The sequence below is a fragment of the Scyliorhinus canicula genome, chromosome 2 (assembly GCF_902713615.1).
Source record: "Scyliorhinus canicula chromosome 2, sScyCan1.1, whole genome shotgun sequence".
Taxonomy (NCBI): Eukaryota; Metazoa; Chordata; class Chondrichthyes; order Carcharhiniformes; family Scyliorhinidae; genus Scyliorhinus; species Scyliorhinus canicula.
Genome location: NC_052147.1, coordinates 2,756,124 through 2,775,246, shown reverse-complemented (window position 1 = coordinate 2,775,246; position 19,123 = coordinate 2,756,124). Strand labels below are relative to the sequence as shown.

The 19,123-nt window shown below is 47.4% G+C and overlaps 1 protein-coding gene across 2 annotated transcripts in view; it reads right to left on the bottom strand.

Annotated features, from left to right (window-relative positions):
- The window catches only part of LOC119979494 (autophagy-related protein 2 homolog B-like), a 138,194-nt gene that overhangs the window by 23,144 nt on the left and 95,927 nt on the right, over positions 1 to 19,123 (bottom strand). For both annotated transcript variants that reach the window (XM_038821797.1, XM_038821806.1), the window contains exons 31-35: positions 16,308 to 16,534; positions 7,165 to 7,297; positions 4,010 to 4,204; positions 1,304 to 1,405; positions 329 to 413 (exon numbers count right to left, since the gene is read on the bottom strand). In XM_038821797.1, coding sequence (XP_038677725.1) covers positions 329 to 413; positions 1,304 to 1,405; positions 4,010 to 4,204; positions 7,165 to 7,297; positions 16,308 to 16,534 — 742 coding nt within the window. The remainder of the gene's footprint in view (positions 1 to 328; positions 414 to 1,303; positions 1,406 to 4,009; positions 4,205 to 7,164; positions 7,298 to 16,307; positions 16,535 to 19,123) is intronic.

The window sequence follows — 19,123 nt, the reverse complement described above, 5'->3', positions numbered from 1 at the left end:
TGTGGGGTTAGGCTGCAGTTGGGAGATTCAAAGCCATGGTCTAGCACACAGGGCTGGAGGAGAGTGCAAAGGTAGAACAGAATGAAGATGTCCAATCCAATGATTGGGATACAGGGATTCAGTGAAAGGTGTTTGTGGGAACTTACTGTGCACAAATTACCTGCTGCATTTCCGATATGTTAACATAGGAATACAGTAAAATGCTTCATTCAGTTTAAAGGAGCTTTAGAACAATCCAAATACAATTTTTTCTCTCTTCTATCCTGCTTTCATTGTGACAGCTGTATTTGGGAAGTTTGTGATCTGACCATTAAATGCTGGTACTCACCCTCCTGTACAGGATCAGGAGGAATCAGCAGTTCCACCTCAGTAGCCAGGCTGGTGAAAAAGTCCTTCAAGAAAAATAATGCATCCTGAATGTGGACATAAAGGAAACCAAATTGATCAAGGACAGCTTGCGAAAAACAAAAATCAGGAGGATCAGACACGACACATAAATTTGCTCAGTCAGTATTCAGGAAAGAAAACGCAAGGCTTAAGTTTACAGCCAAAACAAAATTCCACCCCTCTCTCACAGATGCAAACATCACAGGCCAACATATCAGGCAGACGACATCCTACTGAAATAATTGTGTTATTTCCCAGGGGCACAGGGTCTTGCTGAGACTTTGCATCTTATAGGCACTGATCCTTATTGGAGTATGATGCTACAGGGACTGAACTTATTGGAGTTTGGGTTTTACAAATAATGACTACCTATGCTCTGACTCCTCGTGCTCCATCCAGTATTAACTATAAAGCCATTAGAGAGACGTTGAGCCATGGTGTCCAGAATGTGAGCAAGAGCTGGTATACATCCCTACCCACCATCGGATGAACAATTAGAGGGTAGAGTTGGCCATTCTGGGTCAAGTTGGCGAGCCCAAAGACATAATATTGGCTATGGGAAACTTTCTCCCCAGTTCACTTCACAGCAAACCCAGTGCTAGGAAGTGTAGGGTTAAGGAAGGGCGGCACGGTGGTGCAGTGGTTAGCACTGCTGCCTAACGGCGCTGAGGTCCCAGATTCGATCCAGGCCCATGTGGAGTTTGCACATTTTCCCCGTGTCTGTGTGGGTTTCCACCGGGTGCTCCCACAATCCAAAGATGTGCAGGTTAGGTGGATTTGCCACGCTAAATTGCCCCGTAATTGGGAACAAAATATTTGGGTACTCTAAATTTATTTTAAAGAAAGTAGGGTTAAGGGTTAGGGCCGGACATTTTCCCCCTCTAAGTTGCATTTTCCCAGTCTCTGTTTTACCAACCTGATCAATGTTCAGTCGAAGGGGCATAAGCGTGATGCGTAGACAGCACTCACGAGGCATCCGAGTGGAATCTGGACTAACATGTAATGCCTTAATAGTTAGCTTGAGGAGAGAGCGAGAGAAAGGTTAATGTAATTACTGAAATAACAAAGGCAACACCGTATGCATTAATATGGCTTATATTTCCTTGAGTGTAGAAGGCTGAAGGTTATTCGAATTTAGCTACTTGAAATGATAAAAGGGATTCGACAGAACCATTGTCGGAGAGACATGTATTCATAGAATCATAGAATGTACAGTGCAGAAGACGACCATTCGGCCCATCGAGTCTGCACCGGCTCTTGGAAAGAGCCAAGGTCCACACCTCCACCCTATCCCCGTAACCCAGTAACCCCACCCAACACTAAGGGCAATTTTGGACACTAAGGGCAAATTAGCATGGCCAATCCACCTAACCTGCACATCTTTGGACTGTGGGAGGAAACCGGAGCACCCGGAGGAAACCCACACACACACGGGGAGAAGTGCAGACTCCACACAGACAGTGACCCAAGCCAGGAATCGAACCTGGGACCCTGGAGCTGTGAAGCAATTGTGCTAACCACAATGCTACCGTGCTGCCCCAAGTTCAAATGCCATCATGACAGACAGGAATTTAAATTCAACCAACTAACAAATCTGGAATTGCCATCATAAAGCCACCAGATTGGTGTTAAAAAAACCCTATCTGGTTCACTAATGTCCTTGAGGGAAGGAAATCTGTTTTCCTAACCCTGTCTGGCCTATATTCCCTCCATACCCACAGCAATGTGATTAATTTTTGACTGCCCAATGAAAGGGCCAGCAAGCTACTCAAATTCGAGGCAGCTCACTACCATTTGATCAAGGGTAATTGGGAATGGCCAATAAAGGCCAGTCTTGCCATTAATGCTCACATACCAAGGAATAAGAACAAAAGTGAAATCAGAAAGCAATGTTTTCATACAAAGGGTTGTGAAATTGGAAACTGCTTGCCCCAAAAGGCTGTGGATGCTGGGGTCAAATGGAGCATTCAACAAAGATGTGGAGAAATGTTGATTAAATCTAATAGTATATTGGAACAGGTTCAAGGAGTTGAATGGTTTCCTCCTTACCCTGTGTGTTGTGTTCTTGAGGGTCATTGACTATGCAGCACAGGTTGGGTAGATGGGTTTTGTTAAGAGATTTGTGCACTTAAAAGTCTCTTCAAGAGTTTGATGCCTTCCCCAGATGAGCCTTCTCTAGTTTGGTCAGTCACAAGCTAGGCTCTCCCATGAGCTGGTGGGTATGATGACCTATTTAGAGATGCTTTGAGGACATCCCAAAGCACCCAGAAAACGCTGGGATTCTTCCAACAAACGTCCATGGCAAAGCACCTGCCACACCAGCTAAGATCAATGGTGTGATTACTTTCCCCTCAAATGCCCAGGTTCAAACAGGAATACATTTCTTTTTTATAAATATTTTATTCAAGGTGTTTTCATATAAACAAACAAACTCCATAAACATCCAAAACCCACTCCCTCACTGCTCCCCTAATACCACCCCCTTCTCACATCCCACCTTCCCCATTTTAACCCCTTCCCCCCCACTGACCCCTCGAACCTCCCTAAAGAAATCAATGAACAGCTTCCACGTCTGGATGAACCCAGGAATTGCGCCAGGTCGCTCACCCACACCCCTGCTTTCGGCGGCTCAGATTCCTGCCATCCGAGCAAAATCCGTCTCCGGGCTATGAGGGAGGCAAAGGCCAAAACATGGGCCTTTCTCACCGCCTGAACTTCCAGCAAGTGGCTGGTTTCGCACAGGGCTAAATCGCTGGCTTTGAAAGCAGACCAGGGCAGGCCAGCAGCATGGTTCAATTCCCGTACCAGCCTTCCCGAACAGGCGCCGGAATGTGGCGACGAGGGGCTTTTCACAGTAACTTCATTTGAAGCCTACTTGTGACAATAAGCAATTTTCATTTTTCATTTTCAGGACTTCCGACACCCCGAATATCATCACCTCTCGACATGGGACCACCTCCACACCCAGCACCTCGGACATAACGTCCACGAACCCCCAACAGGTATGTATTTTACAGTACTTGATGTCTCTACTACCTCACACACAGTCCCATTCTTCATCCATGAACTGTAGTCAGTAAATTAAAGGTATCGGAGTCAACTCTGATCTTCATCTGATAACAGTTCACATGCACGTTTCAGCAGGCTTTCAATGAATGGTAAACAAGAGCTACCACCCACCCAGGCAGTACCGAAGTCAGTAGTAACAACCTAGACTTTGCAGCCTGGTTCACAGGCCTGTTGTCAAACCTAGGGTCATCCCGAAGTAAGCAGAATTAGGTCATACAACCAGTGTACACAGAATCAGGAAGAGGGTTCAGCCCCTTGAGCCTGCCCAGCCATTCAATTACACTTTGATTAATCTGCATTTTAGCTCTGCTATCATTCTGCTGAATCTGCACTGTACCCCCTCTAAAGTCGAATTGCTTTGGACAACAATGACAGAAACAATATTTAGGGCACCCATTCAATATGCTCTATGTATAACACTTTTACAAGCATCGTTACCCATCTACCTCCACATTCCACCCCTCAACAGGTTAGGGAGACAACTGGCTGAAATGTTCTCATTTCCCTAGCGATCTAAATGAACTACTTGCTTCCAAGCACATGCCTCACTCACCATGTTGGAGTGAGCCTTTCTTGGTAACTCTTTGCTGGAGTACAAGTAGAGGAACTTGTTCATCTGGGATGTTGCAAGACGGTCTCTGATCTCAAGATCCTGAACGATGAAGACCTGCCTTGAGATAGGACGTTCTGCCGAACCTGGAGCTACATCGTAACCAGTCTGTGGGTAAACTTCATGCTGAAATTTCACCTTTAGAAAAAGGATATTATTTGATATCAAAAGGTGAACCTACCACTGAATAAGAGACTAGGGAAAAAATATTGTTCAAATTGTAGTGGAATGGGTGGAATGATGGATTAGATACTGGCATTTTGTACATTGGGAAATAGGAGAGGCACCATAAAAGATGTTTAATGGCTTTGGCTGAGGTTAAAAATGAATCCTGCAGTTTCTTCCTGAGCAGAAAGGCAAATGGAATGTTGTTTATTGCAAGGGGAATATAAAAGTTGTGATGTTTTGCTACAGTTGCACAGGGCTTTTGTGAGACCACATCCAGAGTACCATGTCGTTTTGGTCTCCTTAGGGGAGATGGGAGTTGAGGGGAGACCTGATAGAGGTCCACAAAGTTATGAGAGGCATTGACAGGGTGGATAGTCAGAGGCTTTTTCCAAGGGTTGAAGTGTCAATTACAAGGGGGCACAGGTTCAAGGTGAGAGGGGGAAAGTTTAAGGGAGATGTGCAGGGTAGGTTTTTTATGCAGAGAGTGGTGGGTGCCTGGAACGAACTGCCAGAGAATGTGGTGGAAGCAGAACATTAGCAACATTTAAGAGGTATCTGGATGGATACATGAATACGGAGGAAATAGAGGGATATGGACCGAATAAGAGTAGAAGATCTTTTGTTTTTAGTTCGGGCATCATGATCGGCACAGGCTTGGAGGGCCTGTTCCTGTGGCTGTACTTTTATTTGAAAGATATAAATGCATTAGAAGCAATTCAGAGAAGGTTCACTCGATTGATAACTGGGACGGTGAAGATTAAATTATGAAGAAAGGATGAACAGGCTAGGCCTGTATCATTGAAGTTTAGAAGACTGAAAGGTGATCAAATTGAAAGATAAAAGATACTGTAGGGAATTGGCAGGGTGGATGTGGAGTGGATGCTTCCCCTTCTGGAAGGGACTAGAACTAGGGAGACATTTGAAAAATAATGGGTCTCCCATTTAAGATGGAGACGGGAAGAATTTGTTTCTAAGGCTTATGAATCTTTGGAACTCTCTTCCTTAGAGATCAGTGGAGGCAGGGTCATATTTAATTTTTACGGCAGAGGTGTATAAATGCTTGACTAACAAGAGAGTCAAAGGTTCTCGGGGTAGGTAGAATGTGGAGTTGAGGCCAAATCAGATCAGTCATGATCTTATTGAATGGCAGAACAGGCTCAAGGGGCTGAATGGCCTGATTCCCACTCGCAATTTGTCTGCTCGTATTGGGGGTGATTGCCAAGACCAGCGCCTGAGATTCGAGGAAACACTGGAGAAACTTGGGCTTTTCAATCTGGAAACAAGATTCTTAAATGAAGGGGAAAATTCATTCTGGAATATTACCTTAAATTAAGTGGCAAGAACAGGGCAACAAAATGCATAAAAACTAGCAAAATATAAATATAAATTTAGGGCTGAATCATGAAATTTTTCTTCACATATGGGACAACCAACAAACGGCTTGAATGCCCAGATAATCAAAAGGAATACCCTACTCTAGCTGTCCAAGGTTGATTCAGTGGCAGGCACAGTCTCTCAGTCAGAAAGCCCAGGTTCAAGACCCATTCCAGTGTAGACAAATGCATGTTTAATGATTAGTTTTCATTTAGTTTACACACAGAGTATGTCAACTCAATATAGTTTATGCCAATTCTGAGACATAAGCTTATCACATGACTTAGGCTTAGCATCACACTCATACTTGACAAGAAACAAAGAACATACAAGGCGTCTCGCCCCCACAACCCAAATGATGTGCAGGGTAGGTGGATTGGCCACGCTAAATTGCCCCTTAATTGGAAAAAATGAATTAGATACTCTAAATTTTTTTTTTTTTAAATTAACTTGTGTTTAAGTGAAGTCACTTTATTTCACACCGTGTAACCATTTTTGATTTTGTAAGTTTAGAATTAAGTTCTGTAATTAGCTTTTGTAACTCTGTAGTTCTTTTAAATTTTAAAATGATAGTTTTTTTTTGGTTTTTTTAATATAAATTTAGAGTGTCGAATTAATTTTTTCCAGTTAAGGGGTAATTTAGCGTGGCCGATCCATCTATCCTATACATCTTTGGGTTGTGGGGGTGAAACCCACGCAAACAAGGGGAGAATACGCAAACTCCACACAGACAGTGACCCAGAGCCGGGATCGAACCTGGGACCTCGGCGCCATGAGGCAGCAACGCTAACCCACTGTGCCACCCCGTGCTGCCCTTTTAAAATGATAGTTGAATGCACGGTGTTATGTTTAGCAGACCAATTACTTTTGAGCATTGATATGTATTCTATAGAGACTTTGTGCAACTTTTGTATGTAACTTTGTCAGTTTACAAAACTACTCTGCAAGTTTAATAGACTTATACCAAGCACTGATAGATACAAAAACATACAATGTAATAATAATTTTTATTGTCACAAGTAGGCTTACAGAATGAAGTGACTGTGAAAAGCCCCTAGTCGCCACATGCCGGCACCTGTTCGGGTACACTGAGGGAGAATTAAAATGTCCAAATTACCGAACAGGACGTCTTTCGGGACTTGTGGGAGGAAACGGGAGCACCCAGAGGAAACCCATGCAGACACGGAGAACGTGCAGACTCCGCACAGACAGTGACCCAAGCCAGGAATCGAAGCTGTGAAGCAACAGTGCTAACCACTGGGCTACCATGCCACCCACTTGTAAGCCTACTTGTGTCACTAATAAAGATTCTGATAAGCGTGGCAGGGTGTGTGCATGCAGTAATGAGTCAATGCCTTAAAACAGGATAAAACTGGAAGAGGGAGCAATAAAAAGTAATATGCAAGAGGCATTTACTATCACATGGCGCACAAATATGCATGCGTTTAAATATGGAAAAAGAGAAACAAAACTCTCAACTAGTGTAACTGGTATAACAGCAGCAGCACCAAGAATGGTACTTACTGGTCAGCAGTTCCATGATACTGATCTCTCACCTTACTGAACTGAATCTCCATCAGGATGTCTTGGTTCCTCCCAGGTCCACCTTGAATATGCCGAGCAGAACGACAATGGCGGGCTGAAGACTGAGATGGGGAGCCTTGGGTGGAGCTTGAAACAGATTTAGGACTACAAAAAAATGCAGCAGGTAAGTACATTAGTAAGAATCAATGAATATTTGTTCTGTATTAATGATAGTTTAAACCAAAGCAACACAGTACAGTTCTTTTCAAGAGACTACAGTATCCCTCCACAAAATCAAGATTAACTCACCAAAGAGTCCAACTTTAACACATTCTTCCCAGGACTACAAAACCTGAAACTCATCGCTCTCGACCTTCCCACCCTCCAACAATCTCCAAACTTGAAAAATCTTCTTTTAAAAATATGTTTATTAAAATGTTTTCGTAACAACCAATACCAAAACAAAAAAAAGGAGAAAAATGCAAAACATCATATTCAAATATAAAAGTAAAAAGAAAAGCACACAACACCCAATAAACATCAAATACTAAAACTAACCTAAACCCCCGTAACACCTAATGAAGACTAACTCCTTAAAAAAGGAAATGAATGGCTGCCATATCAGAGAGAACCTCTCTATTTATTGACTACAGCTCCGCCTTCAACACCATAATCCCAGCCAAGCTCATATCAAAGCTCCAAAACCTAGGACTTGGCTCTCCACTCTGCAACTGGATCCTTGACTTTCTGACCAACAGACCACAATCAGTAAGAATGAACACCAACTCCTCCTCCACAATAGTCCTCAATACCGGTGCCCCGCAAGGCTGCGTACTTAGCCCCCTACTCTACTCCCTGTACACACACGACTGCGTGGCAAAACTTGGTTCCAACTCCATCTACAAGTTTGCTGACGATACAACCATAGTGGGCCGGACCTCGAATAACGACGAGTCAGAATACAGGAGGGAGATAGAGAACCTAGTGGAATGGTGTAACGACAACAATCTCTCCCTCAATGCCAGCAAAACTAAAGAGCTGGTCATCGACTTCAGGAAGCAAAGTACTGTACACACCCCTGTCAGCATCAACGGGGCTGAGGTGGAGATGGTTAGCAGTTTCAAATTCCTAGGGGTGCACATCACCAAAAATCTGTCCTGGTCCACTCACGTCGACGCTATCACCAAGAAAGCACAACAGCGCCTATACTTCCTCAGGAAACTAAGGAAATTTGGCATGTCCACATTAACCCTTACCAACTTTTACAGAGCATCACAGCCTGGTATGGCAACTGCTCGGCCCAGGACTGCAAGGAACTTCAGAGAGTCGTGAATACCGCCCAGTCCATCACATGAACCTGCCTCCCATCCATGGACTCCACCTACACCTCCCGCTGCCGGGGGAAAGCAGGCAGCATAATCAAGGATCCCTCCCACCCAGCTTACTCACTTTTCCAACTTCTTCCATCGGGCAGGAGCTACAGAAGTCTGAGAACACGCACGAACAGACTCAAAAACAACTTCTTCCCCACTGTCACCAGACTCCTAAATGACCCTCTTATTGACTGACCTCATTAACACTACACCCTGTCTGCTTCATCTGATGCCAATGCTTATGTAGTTACATTGTATACCTTGCGTTGCCCTATTATGTATTCTCATGTATTTTCTTGAATTTTGTTTAATTCCCTTTTCTTCCATGTACTGAATGATCTGTTGAGCTGCTTGTAGAAAAATACTTTTCACTGTACCTCGGTACACGTGACAATAAACAAATCCAATCCAATCCATCAACCCCCTAGTGGTGAACTTGACTTTCTCCAAATGCAAGATTGACATTAAGTCACCCAGCCGAGCAGAGGCACTCAGTGGAGTGGGAGACCATCAACCAAACAATATTCGCTCCGGGTTATCAGCTTCGACCCCAGCGAATCAGACACCCTAAATATGGCCTCCAGCGGATACGGGTCTAAATCCATATGGAGTATCTCTGACATGGTATTAAAGACTGAAGTCCAAAGTGAAGCACAAGTTTGGGGCAGGACCAGATAAGCATATGGTTAGCCGGCCCAAGAGAACAGAGATCACACCTATCCACAACATTCGCAAAGAATCCACTCATTTTCATCCTAGTCAAGTGGAGTTGACCCTGTGAAGATCCTCACTCCACAACTCACCAGTAAGATTGGGGTCCAGTGGGGGACAGGCAGTAGCATAGTGGTATTGTCACTAGACTAATAATCCCGCGACCCAGGATAATGAACTGGGGACCCGGGTTCTAATCCCACCACGGCAGGTGATGGAATTTATAAACTCAATAAAATATTTGGAATTAAAAGACATGAAACTATTGGGCAGCAGGGTGTCGCAGTGGTTAGCATTGCAGTCTCACGGCGCCGAGGTCCCAGGTTCGATCCCGGCTCTGGGTCACTGTCAGTGTGGAGTTTGCACATTCTCCCCATGTTTGCATGGGCTTTGCCCCCATAACCCAAAGATGCGCAGGGTAGGTGGTTTGAACATGCTAAATTGCCCCTTAATTGGAAAAAATTAATTGGGTACTCTAAATTTATATATAAAAAAAGAATGGGGCCCAGCTCACTTTCCCATTTCGCTCAACGGAGCAGAATCCTATGAAAGGATATGACTGCTATAGGCCTGAAGCAGACCCCTTGTCAGACCGAACCAGAGACAGAATGTTCCTCATCAAGGAAGGTGATGGTGCCAAAGGAAAGGAAGGAAAAGCCTTACGCAAAAAAATCACAAACTTGAAAATCCGGAAAAAGACTGGAGCTTGGCAGCTGGAATTTATCAGCTAATTCCCTAAAACTGGCAAACCTCCCCCTCCACGAACAGATGCCCAAACCGTTCCAGGACCTTCACTTCACAAAATTTACATGTTGGGTCCAAACGGGGAGGTTAGAAAAGATAATTATTGCAATTAGGGGCTAATGAAGAGGGGACAGGAGTTTAAAATGCTGCCTAAACTGTCTCCAATCCCGAGGGAGGAGATTATCACGGAGTTTGAGGAAAATCTAGCGGGAGAAAAGGGCCACAGTGCAGCAACTACGGCAAGAGGAGTTGTAGTGGAGTTGGAACGAGCTTCCATTTGTCCCCAAATAGAATCGGGATCACTGATCCACCACAACATCTATTGAATGTTAGTGGCCCTGTAATAAAACAATAAATTGGGGAGGGCACAGGACTGTCTGTCCTGATATCAGTTTGTTGACCTTAGTAAAAAAAGGATTTGGGGAGAAAAATGGAAAGACACTGAAAGAGAAACAAACATCTCGGCAGCATGTTCATTTGAACCCTGCCTGCAAGGATAGAGGGAGGTTAAGGCGGGTAGGATGCTGGCTCATCAGCTCCGCAAGCGGGATGCGGCTAGGGAAATTGCTGGAGTGAGAGATAAGAGTGGGAATGTGGTGCGGAAGGGGGTAGAGGTGAATGAGGTCTTCAAGGACTTTTACGGGGAACTGTACCGGTCGGAGCCAACGGTGGAGAGGAGGGGAATGGAGAGGTTTCTCGACGGGCTATCTTTCCCGAAGGTGCAGGAGGAGGGGTTGGGGGCGCCGATTGAGCTGGTTAAGGAGATTGGGCAGATGCAGTCAGGGAAGGTGCCGGGGCCGGATGGGTTCCCAGTGGAGTTTTATAAAAAGTTTGTGGACCTAGTGGGCCCCTTGCTGGTGCGGACACTTAATGAGGCGTGGGAAGGGGGGACTTTGCCCCCGATGATGTCGCGGGCGCTGATTTCTTTAATCTTGAAGAGGGACAAGGACCCCCAGCAGTGTGGTTCATACAGGCCCATATCTCTCCTTAATATGGATGCCAAAGTGCTGGCAAAGATCCTGGCCACCAGGATAGAGGACTGTGTGCCAGGGGTTGTACACGAGGACCAGACATGTTTTGTTAAGGGAAGGCAGCTGAATACGAATGTGCGGAGGTTGTTGAATGTCATCATGATGCCGGCGACTGAGGGTGAGGCTGAGATAGTGGTGGCGCTGGATGCGGAGAAGGCCTTCGATAGAGTGGAGTGGGGGTACTTATGGGAGGTGTTGGGGAGGTTTGGATTTGGTGAAGGGTTTATTAGATGGGTGAGGTTGCTATATGAGGCCCCGATGGCGTGTGTGGCCACGAATGGGAGGAGGTCGGAGTACTTCTGGCTTTACCGAGGGACAAGGCAGGGTTGCCCCCTGTCCCCCTTGTTGTTTGAATTGGCAATCGAGCCGTTGGCGGTGGCATTGAGGGATTCAGGGAGGTGGAGGGGTTTGGTGCGGGGTGGGGAGGAACATAGGGTGTCGTTGTATGCCGATGACCTGCTACTGTATGTGGCGGACCCGGTGGGAGGGATGCCGGGGGTGATGGAGCTGCTAGCTGAGTTTGGGACCTTTTCAGGCTATAAACTAAATTTAGGCAAGAGTGAGGTGTTTGTGGTGCACCCTGGGGACCAGGAGGGGGGAATTGGTAGGCTCCCGCTTAAGAGGGCAGGGGAGAGTTTTAGGTACCTGGGGGTGCAGGTGGCCAGGGACTGGGGGACTCTTCACAAGCATAATTTCACCAGGCTTGTGGATCAGATGGAGGAGGAGTTCAAGAGGTGGGACATGCTGCCATTGTCGTTGGCGGGGAGGGTGCAGTCCGTCAAAATGACGGTGCTTCCGAGGTTCTTGTTCCTCTTTCAGTGCCTGCCCATCTTCATCCCCAGGGCCTTCTTTAGGAGGGTGACTAGCAGTATTTTGAGCTTCGTGTGGGTGCATGGGACTCCGAGAGTGAAGAGGGTTTTCCTGGAGCGAGGGAGGGATAGAGGCAGGCTGGCGCTGCCCAACCTTTTGGGGTACTATTGGGCGGCCAATGTGTCAATGGTGCGTAAATGGGTGATTGGGGGGAGGGGGGCGCGTGGAAAAGAGTGGAGATGGCGTCTTGTAGAGGTACGAGCCTGAGTGAGTGCCCTGGTAACGGCGCCGTTGCCGCTCTCTCCTAAGAGGTATACCACGAGCCCGGTGGTGGCGGCGACCCTAAGAATCTGGGGACAGTGGAGACGGCATAGGGGGGAAAGAGGGGGCTCGATGGAGGCTCCATTAGGTGGAAATCATCGGTTCATCCCGGGGAACACTGATGAGGGATTTAGGGGGTGGCAAAGGGTGGGCATCAGTAAATTGAGGGACCTGTTTATTGGCGGGAGGTTTGCGGGCCTGGGGAAACTGGAATATAATTTTGGGCTCCCCCAAGGGAACATGTTCGGATACTTGCAGGTAAAGGCGTTTGCTAGGCGACAGGTGGAGGAATTTCCTTTGCTGCCCTCGCGGGGAGCGATGGACAGAGTGCTTTCGGGGGTGTGGGTCGGAGAGGGGAAGATGTCTGACATTTATAAGGTAATGCAGGAGGTGGAGGAGTCGTCAGTGGAGGAGCTGAAGGCTAAATGGGAGGGGGAACTAGGGGAGCAGATAGAGGATGGGACTTGGGCGGATGCCTTGGAGAGAGTCAACTCTCCCTCTTCCTGTGCGAGGCTTAGTCTCATCCAATTTAAGGTGCTGCATCGGGCCCATATGTCTGTGACTCGGATGAGTAGGTTCTTTGGGGGTGAGGACAGGTGCACCAGGTGTTCGGGGAGTCCAGCGAATCGTGCCCATATGTTCTGGGCATGCCCGGAACTGGAAGAATTCTGGAAGGGGGTGGCGGGAACGGTGTTGAGGGTGGTTGGATCCAGGGTCAAACCAGGATGGGGACTCGCGATTTTTGGAGTTGCGGCGGAGCCGGGAGCGCAGGAGGCGAAAGAGGCCGGTGTCCTGGCCTTTGCGACCCTAGTAGCCCGGCGGAGGATCTTGATGCAGTGGAAAGATGCGAGGCCCCCAAGTGTGGAGACCTGGATCAGTGACATGGCAGGATTTATAAAATTGGAGAGGGTCAAATTTGCCTTGAGAGGATCAGTACAAGGGTTCTATAAACGGTTGCAGCCTTTTCTGGACTTTCTGGCTCAAAGATTGGTATCTTGGTCAATAGCAGCAGCAACCCGGGGGTTGGGGGGGGATGGAGGGTGTTCTTTACTGTTTCTTTTTTTTTCCTATGGTTATTTAACTTAATATTGTGTTAACTTAAGTTGTTGTTTATGTTTTGTTGTTCATTAGGGATGGGCGAATGTGTATGACTGTTATCATTATTGTTATTTTATTGCGGTTCGTTGTTATATAAATACAAAATTTTTCAATAGAAATTATTTTAGAAAAAAATAGAGGGAGGTTGTTCCACCTCTGCAGATCTACTTTGATAAATTACACCAGCCAATTTAAGTTATAAGTGAGGCCCAGTTGTGAGCCACTCGGACCCCCAGATAGCGAAAGCTTGTTTTAGCAATGCAAAACGGTAACAACTTCAGTTGGACTCGCCTCCCAAGTGGGTTAAACATGGAAACATTCACTCTTGCCCAAGTTCAGATTATACCCAAAGAAGCTGAAGGTGTTAAGCAACTTCATTATGCTGTCGATGGAGACAGCTGGATCTGGAATATAAAGGAGTAGGTCGTCCGAATAAAGAGACACCCAATGCGCCACCCCACCCCGACTAATACCCCTTCAATTACAAAGGGACCTCAATGCTATTGAGAGCAGCTCCATTGTCAGAGTGAACAGGAGTGGGGAAAGTGGGTAGCCCTGCCTAGTGCTCCTTTTCAAAGGAAAATAATTATAAGAACACTGGCAGCAGGGGCTCTATCTAATAGACTAAACTGCCCCTCAAGTGTCCAAAAGGTTAGGTGAGGTTATGGGGATGGGGTGGGGGCATGGGCGTGGGCCTCGGTACGGACCCCCAGAAACATAAAGCTATCGACCATCTCCACTTTGGAGCCATTGATGCAGACGGTGGTGGTGGTGGTGGTGGGGGGGGGGGGGGGGGGGGGGGGGGGGGGGGTTGTGTGTGAAGGACGACATTTAACAGGCGGCTTACATTGGCTACCAATCAAGCCCGTTTGATCCTTCGAGATTGTACTTGGGAGGCAAGGCTCCAACTGAAGTACCAACACCTCAGCAAGTAGTTTCACGTCCGCATTCAGAAGCGAGAAAGGACTATATGAAAGCAACGGGCCACGACGGAGTCCCTGGGCGAGCACTCGGAGCCTGCGCAGACCAGCTGGCGAGTGTATTCGCAGATATCTTCAACACCTCACTCCTCCACTCTGTGATCCCCACCTCCTTCAAGAAGACCACCATAATACCAGTACCAAAGAAGAACAAGGTAGCCTGCCTCAACGATTGCCGACCGGTGGCCCTGACGTCTGTTATCATGAAATGCTTTGAGCGGCTAATCATGAGACGGATCACCGGCAGCCTCCCAGACAGTCTCGATCCACTGCAGTTTGCCTATCTCTGCAACCGGGCCACAGCAGATGCTATCTCCCTGGCTCTGCAATCAACACTCGAACACCTCGACAACAAGGACACCTATGTAAGACTGCTGTTCATCGACTACAGCTCCGCCTACAACACCATTATCCCGACAAGACTAATAACCAAACTCTGCAGCCTTGGACTTGACCCCTCCCTCTGCAGCTGGATCCCTGACTTCCTCATCAACAGACTGCAATCTGTCAGGATCGGTAACAGCACCTCCTCCGCAATAGTCCTCAACACCAGGGCCCAGCAAGGATGTGTGCTCAGTCCTCTACTGTATTCCCTATACACACATGACTGTGTGGCAAGATTTAACTCCAACTCAATCTATAAGTTTGCGGATGATACGACTGTGGTTGATACGACTGTGGTGGGCTGTATCTCAAACAACGACAAATCAGACTACAGTAGGGAGATAAATCACTTGGTTGCATGGTGTACCGAAAACAACCTCTCTTTAAATGTCAGAAAGATCAAGGAACTGATCATCGACTTCAGGAAGCGCAACACGAAACCCCCCCCCACACCACCGTCTGCATCAATGGCTCCAAAGTGGAGATGGTCGATAGCTTTATGTTTCTGGGGGTCACCATCACCAACAGTCTGTCCTGGGTCCACTCACATTGATGCAACAGTCTAGAAAGCACAACAACGAAGCTATAGAAATGTGGCATGTCTGCATTGACTCTCACAAACTTCTACAGATGTGTGATAGAGAGCATCCTATCCGGCTGCATCACAGCCTGGTATGGCAACTGCTCGGCCCAAGATCGCAAGAAACTGCAGAGTGTGGTGAACTCAGCCCAACCCATCACACAAGCTTGCCACCCCCACATTGATTCTGTCTACACCTCCCGCTGCCTCAGGAAGGCAGACAGCATTATCAGAGACCCCTCCCACCCAGACATTGCCTTCTTCCAGACCCTTCCATCAGGCAGAAGGTACAGAAGTCTGAAGACCCGCACATCCAGACATAGGAACAGCTTCTTCCCCACAGCTACTGGACTCCTCAATGACTCCCCCTCGGACCGATCTGTTCCCTGTAAGAACACTATTCACGATGCCCTATGCTGCACTTGCTGATGTATTTGCTTTGTTTGGCTCTTTGTTCCGCACTGTAACCAATCGCTGTTTGCCGATGTACCATTGTCAATGTTCTCTGTCGATTATTCTTTTGTCTACTACTGTGTACGTTCCCTCGGCTGCAGAAAAATATTTTTCACTGTACTTCGGTACATGTGACAATAAATCAAATCAAATCAAATATGAGCCGTACGCCGCCGGATCTTTGTCCCTTGAGAGAAGCAGGGAAGTAGAGGCTTTGGTGAGGGCGGGAGGCAGCAAACCCCGGGATAGGGAATCATTCAGCATGTCTAATAATAAGGTCTGGGATTTCAAAATGTGCAGAGATAACTTTCAGTGGTGAAGCATAGTGGATACCGGCCTATCACTGCTGATGGGAGTTTGCAGCCATGGATTCGCACAAAACCTTAAAACACATTGGTTTGGGGTGGCACGGTGATGAGCACTGCTGCCTCATGACACCGAGGACACGGGTTCGATCCGGCCCCTGATCACTGTCCATGTGGAGTTTGCACATTCTCCCCGTGTCTGTGTGGGTCTCACCCCCAAAACGTAAAGATGTGCAGGTAGGTTTGGTCATGCTAAATTGCCCAATTGGAGGAAAAAGAAGAAGTAGGTACTTTAAATTTAAAAAAACACATTGGTTAAATGATGTTGGTGACAGCTGCCATTACATAAAAAAAATACCAGGAACATCAATGATAAGGAACTTACGTCATGCTTTTAACAGGTGAACGTGCAGAGAGAGCAGTTCCAAAGTCCCTTCCTCCATACAGGTGCCACACGACGGAGATCTCCTTCACCACATATCGGATCTCTGGGATTGGAAGATGCAGCGGAGCTTTGCTTGTGTCCAGTTTCTTGACCGGTCGTGTGAAGTGTTCGTCTTTGATCAGGATTGGTCCGGAGTTCAGCATCCTCACCACAGGCTCGGTCTCTCTCTGCCATACAAAACACATCCAACTCCTATAAAAACCTCAGACATTACCACCACCTAGAAGGACAAAGGCAGCAGACACATGGGAACATTACCACCTGCAAGTTCCCTTCCAAGTCACACACCAGCCTCATTTGGAACTATATCACCGTTCCTTCATGTTTGCTCCTTCCTAGGACACCCTGCCTAATAGCAAAGTGGGGAACTCCCTGCCTAATAGCACAGTGAGTGTATCTCCAACACACACAGACAGGTAGCAGTTCACCATCACCCTTAAAGGGTAATTAGGGATAGGAAATAAACACTGGCCTACATTACCCACCTGCTACAAATTTAGAAATATATATATATTTTTTCAAATGACACTGAATACAAGAATGGGAGGAGGCCATTCATCCCCTTGAACCTGTTCCTCCGTTAGTGAGGATGTGGAGATGCCGGCGTTGGACTGGGGTGAGCAGAGTAAGAAGTCTTACAACACCAGGTTAAAGTTTGTTTCAAACACTAGCTTTTGGAGCGCTGCTCCTTCCTCAGGTGAATGAAGAGGTGGGTTCCAGAAAGATATATATAGACAAATTCAAAGATGCCAGACAATGCTTAGAATGCAAGCATTTGCAGGTAATTAAGTCTTTACAGATCCAAAGATAGGGGTAACCCCAGGTTAAAGGAGGTGTGAATTGTCTCTAGCCAGGACAGTTGGCAAGATTTGCAAGCCCAGGCCAGATGATGGGGGATGAATGTAATGCTACATGAATCCCAGGTCCCGGTTGAGGCCGCACTCATGTGTGCGGAACTTGGCTATAAGTCTCTGCTCGGCGATACTGCGTTGTCGCGCGTCCTGAAGGCCACCTTGGCGAACATTTACCCGGAGATCAGAGGCCGAATGCCCTTGACTGCTGAAGTGTTCCCCGACTGGAAGGGAACATTCCTGCCTGGTGATTGTCGCACGATGTCTGTTCATTCGTTGTCGCAGCCTCTGCATGGTCTCGCCAATGTACCACGCATCGGGACATCCTTTCCTGCAGCGTGTGAGATAGATAACGTTGGCCGACATCACGTGTACCTGGTGGGTGGTGTTCTCACGTGTAATGGTGGTGTCCATGTCGATGATCTGGCACGTCTTGCAGAGATTGCCATGGCAGGGTTGTGTGGTGTCGTGGTCCTGAAGGCTGGGTAGCTTGCTGCAAATAATGGTTTGTTTAAGGTTGAGCGGTTGTTTGAAGGCAAGTAGTGTGTGTGGGGATGACCTTGGCAAGGACATCTTCATCGATGACGTGTTGAAGGCTGCGAAGATGATGTCGTAGTTTCTCCGCTCCGGGAAAGTACTGGACGACGAAGGGTACTCTGTTGGTTGTGTCCCGTATTTGTCTTCTGAGGAGGTCCTTGCGGTTTTCTGCTGAGGTGACCGTCCTTGATGGAGACGAGTGTGTCCAAGAATGCAACTGATTTTTTGGAGAGTAGTCCATGGGGAGTCTGATGGTGGGATGGAACTTATTGATGTCATCGTGTAGTTGTTTCAGTGATTCTTCGCCGTGGGTCCAAAGGAAATAAATGTCATCGATGTATCTGGTGTATAACGTCGATTGCAGGTCCTGTGCGGTGAGGAGGTTTTGTTCAAACTTGTGCATGAAGATGTTGGCGTATTGAGGTGCGAATTTGGACCCCATGGCTGTTCCGTGCGTCTGGATGAAGAACTTGTTGTCGAAGGTGAAGACGTGATCCAGAATGAAGCGGATGAGTTGCAGAATTGCGTCTGGAGATTGGCAGTTGTCAATGTTGAGTACTGAGGCAGTTGCAGCAATGCCGTCGTCATGGGGGTTGCTGGTGTAGAGTGCCGAGACGTCCATTGTGACGAGGAATGTTCCTGGTCCATGGGTGCTGAGTTTTTGTAGGTAGTCCATCGTGTTGCGACAGAAGCTGGGCGTACCTTGTACGACGGGTTTCAAGATGCCCTCGATATAGCCAGAGCGGTTGTCACATAGGGTCCCATTGCCTGAAATGATAGGACGGCCTGTGTGTTTTCGGGAGGCAGTAGAGATCTCCAATGCGGGGAGTACGTGGGATGAGAGCATGTAGGATGCTCGGAAGGTCTGGATCCAAGGTCTTGATCAGTCTGTTGAGTTGGCGGATGTGTTCCTTGGTTGGATCTGCGGGTAACTGTCTGTAGTGTTCCTGGTTGTTGAGTTGTCAGTATACTTCTTTGCAGTAGTCCGTTCTGTTCAGTATGACGGTGGCCCCTCCTTTGTCTGCTGGTTTGATGACGATGTTGCGGTTGGTCTTGAGAGCGTGGATGGCGTTGCGTTGTGCTTGGGTGACGTTCGGGGTTGTCTTGTGAATGCGACTGATGAATCTGGCATTGACGCGACTCCTGACGGCTTGAGCAAACATGTAGAGTCTAGGGCAGTGGCCTTCCGGAGGGGTCCAATTCGACTCTTTCCTTTTCAGTTGCACCGCAGATCTCTCGGCCTGTGGTTCCGGTTCATTGGCAGTCTCCTTGGGTTCGCTGTTGGTCTCTTGGGGTTTGTGGAAGAATTCCCGGAGCCTCATTCGCCTGATGAATTCCTCCGTGTCTGTCGCGAGACGGTCACCTCAG